This window comes from Nyctereutes procyonoides, unplaced genomic scaffold (assembly GCF_905146905.1).
Source record: "Nyctereutes procyonoides isolate TBG_1078 unplaced genomic scaffold, NYPRO_anot_genome, whole genome shotgun sequence".
NCBI lineage: Eukaryota > Metazoa > Chordata > Mammalia > Carnivora > Canidae > Nyctereutes > Nyctereutes procyonoides.
The window spans coordinates 29278766-29280820 of NW_026575020.1; the positions used below are offsets into that span (position 1 = coordinate 29278766).

General features: G+C 41.9%; 1 protein-coding gene across 1 annotated transcript; it reads right to left on the reverse strand.

Moving 5' to 3' along the window:
- Positions 1-213: 213 nt before the first annotated feature.
- LOC129516771 (olfactory receptor-like protein DTMT) lies at positions 214-1155 on the reverse strand. Its single transcript, XM_055336251.1, has one exon. It carries the CDS (start codon positions 1153-1155, stop codon positions 214-216), a length of 942 nt encoding a protein of 313 aa, XP_055192226.1.
- Between the last annotated feature and the right edge of the window lie 900 nt (positions 1156-2055).

Consider the following 2055-nt stretch of genomic DNA (forward strand, 5'->3'; position numbering starts at 1 on the left):
GGAACATAAAGAGGAGAGCTTAGCCAGCAGCTCACCAAGACCCCTCTTCCCTAGTTCAGCTCCACAGCTCCACTGTACCTCTTTTACATATTGAATAATTATTTACCATACCATTTTGACAGGCTTTCCATGGTAAGAGAAAACATCTGGAATAGTATTCCAATATTATTATATCTACTAGATAGAAATATGTAAAAGTATCAAATGTTACCATCACACAGAGAAGGTAATTTTCTTTCTACAAATGACTCTTCTCAGGGCTCCCTTCATGTCTTTATTCCTCAGGCTGTAGATGAAGGGGTTCAGCATGGGGGTGACCACAGTGTACATCATAGCCATGATAGTCTCCTTAACAGTAGAATTATTAGCTGATGGGCATAAATACAGACCAATAACTGTCCCATAGAAGAGAGACACCACTGAGAGGTGGGAGCCACAGGTGGAGAAGACCTTGCAGATGCCTCTGGCAGAAGGAACCTTGAGGATGGAGGACACAATCTGTGCATAAGATGTGATGATGAGCAGGAATGGGATCACGAGAATGAGCCCTCCCATGATAAATATCACCAACTCATTAACTTGAGTGTCAGAGCAGGCCAGCTTCAGCAGAGCAGACATATCACAGAAAAAGTGGGGGATTCTGTTGGCACAAAAACACAATCTGGCCATTAACAGAGTGTGTAGTACAGCATGGAACATGGTTAGCACCCAGGACAGCACCAACAGGGAGAAACAGAGCTTGGGGCTCATGATGGTGGTGTAGTGCAGGGGGAAGCAGATGGCCACATAGCGGTCATAGGCCATGGCCACCAGGAGGAAGCTCTCCAGGTCTCCAAAAAACAGGAAGAAGTACATTTGGGTCAGGCAGCCAGCATAGGGGATGGACGGGACTTGGCTCTGCATGTTCTGCAGCAATTTGGGCATTGTGACAGAAGAGAAGCAGAGGTCAGAGAAGGATAAATTGCTGAGAAACAAATACATGGGTGTGTGGAGGTGCGAGTCCAGCTGAATGAGGACAATGATGAGTAGGTTCCCCAGGATGGTGGTAACATACATGGCCAGGAACAGGGTGTAGAACAGGTCTCGCTGATCTGGATCAATGGGCAGGCCAAGGAGGACAAATTCTGAGATGACAGTTTGATTCTTTTCTGTCATGCTTTGTCTTCAGTATCTTTAAGAAGAAATTACAGTGTCCATTAAACCTGAATTTAAAAATAAACATATTTCTATGCTACGTGATCTGTTAAGTGCTCTGTAAAGTTACTTGTATCACTCTCATCACAATAATTACCATTTATAGCCAAAATTCTAAGATCAGAATCTCTATGATCAGAAATGACTTTTCTTCACTTCTCTTTAGCAATATTCCAACTTTTATAAAATACTCCTATCTATTACCTCTGAGATACATATATATTGGTTTTTTCTCATACCTAACTGACCAGACATCCTCAGTAACTCTAATTAGTTTTGTCAGTCTCTTCATGTTGACATTCCATGGCTTTTTCTTAGACACTGTTCTCTTATAATGCTACATATACCACAAAGAAAAACTCATCTACTCCAAAAGACTGAACTACCATTTAAATGTCAGTTGTAGATGACTCTCTAATCTGTAAAACTGTGTATGTAATTGATTAATGATTATCTTCCTTAGACTTAGCACATGTATTTTAAGCTCAGAAAATCCTAAAAGAAGCTCATGAACTCACCCTGCCCCTCTCCCAATCTGTGCCTCCAAATCTCTCACATCTCAGTAAAAGAAACTCAGGCACAAGTCATACACCTGAGAGCTCTCTTTTCTTCCCTACTTTCTCTCATCCTCAATATCCAACCACCCAATACATCCTAAAGATTCTGCTGCATTAAACCTCTTTCTCATCCATCCACTCCTTATCTCAACCATCACTATCCTGGCTGGGCTGACATCATGTCTTGTCTGTACTATTGGAACAGCCTCTTCCCTCTTCACTCATCTCCCTGTTTCCACACTTGAATACCCTCTCCATCAATATCCTTCACTCACACGTTGGCATTCTAAGATGAAAATCTGAT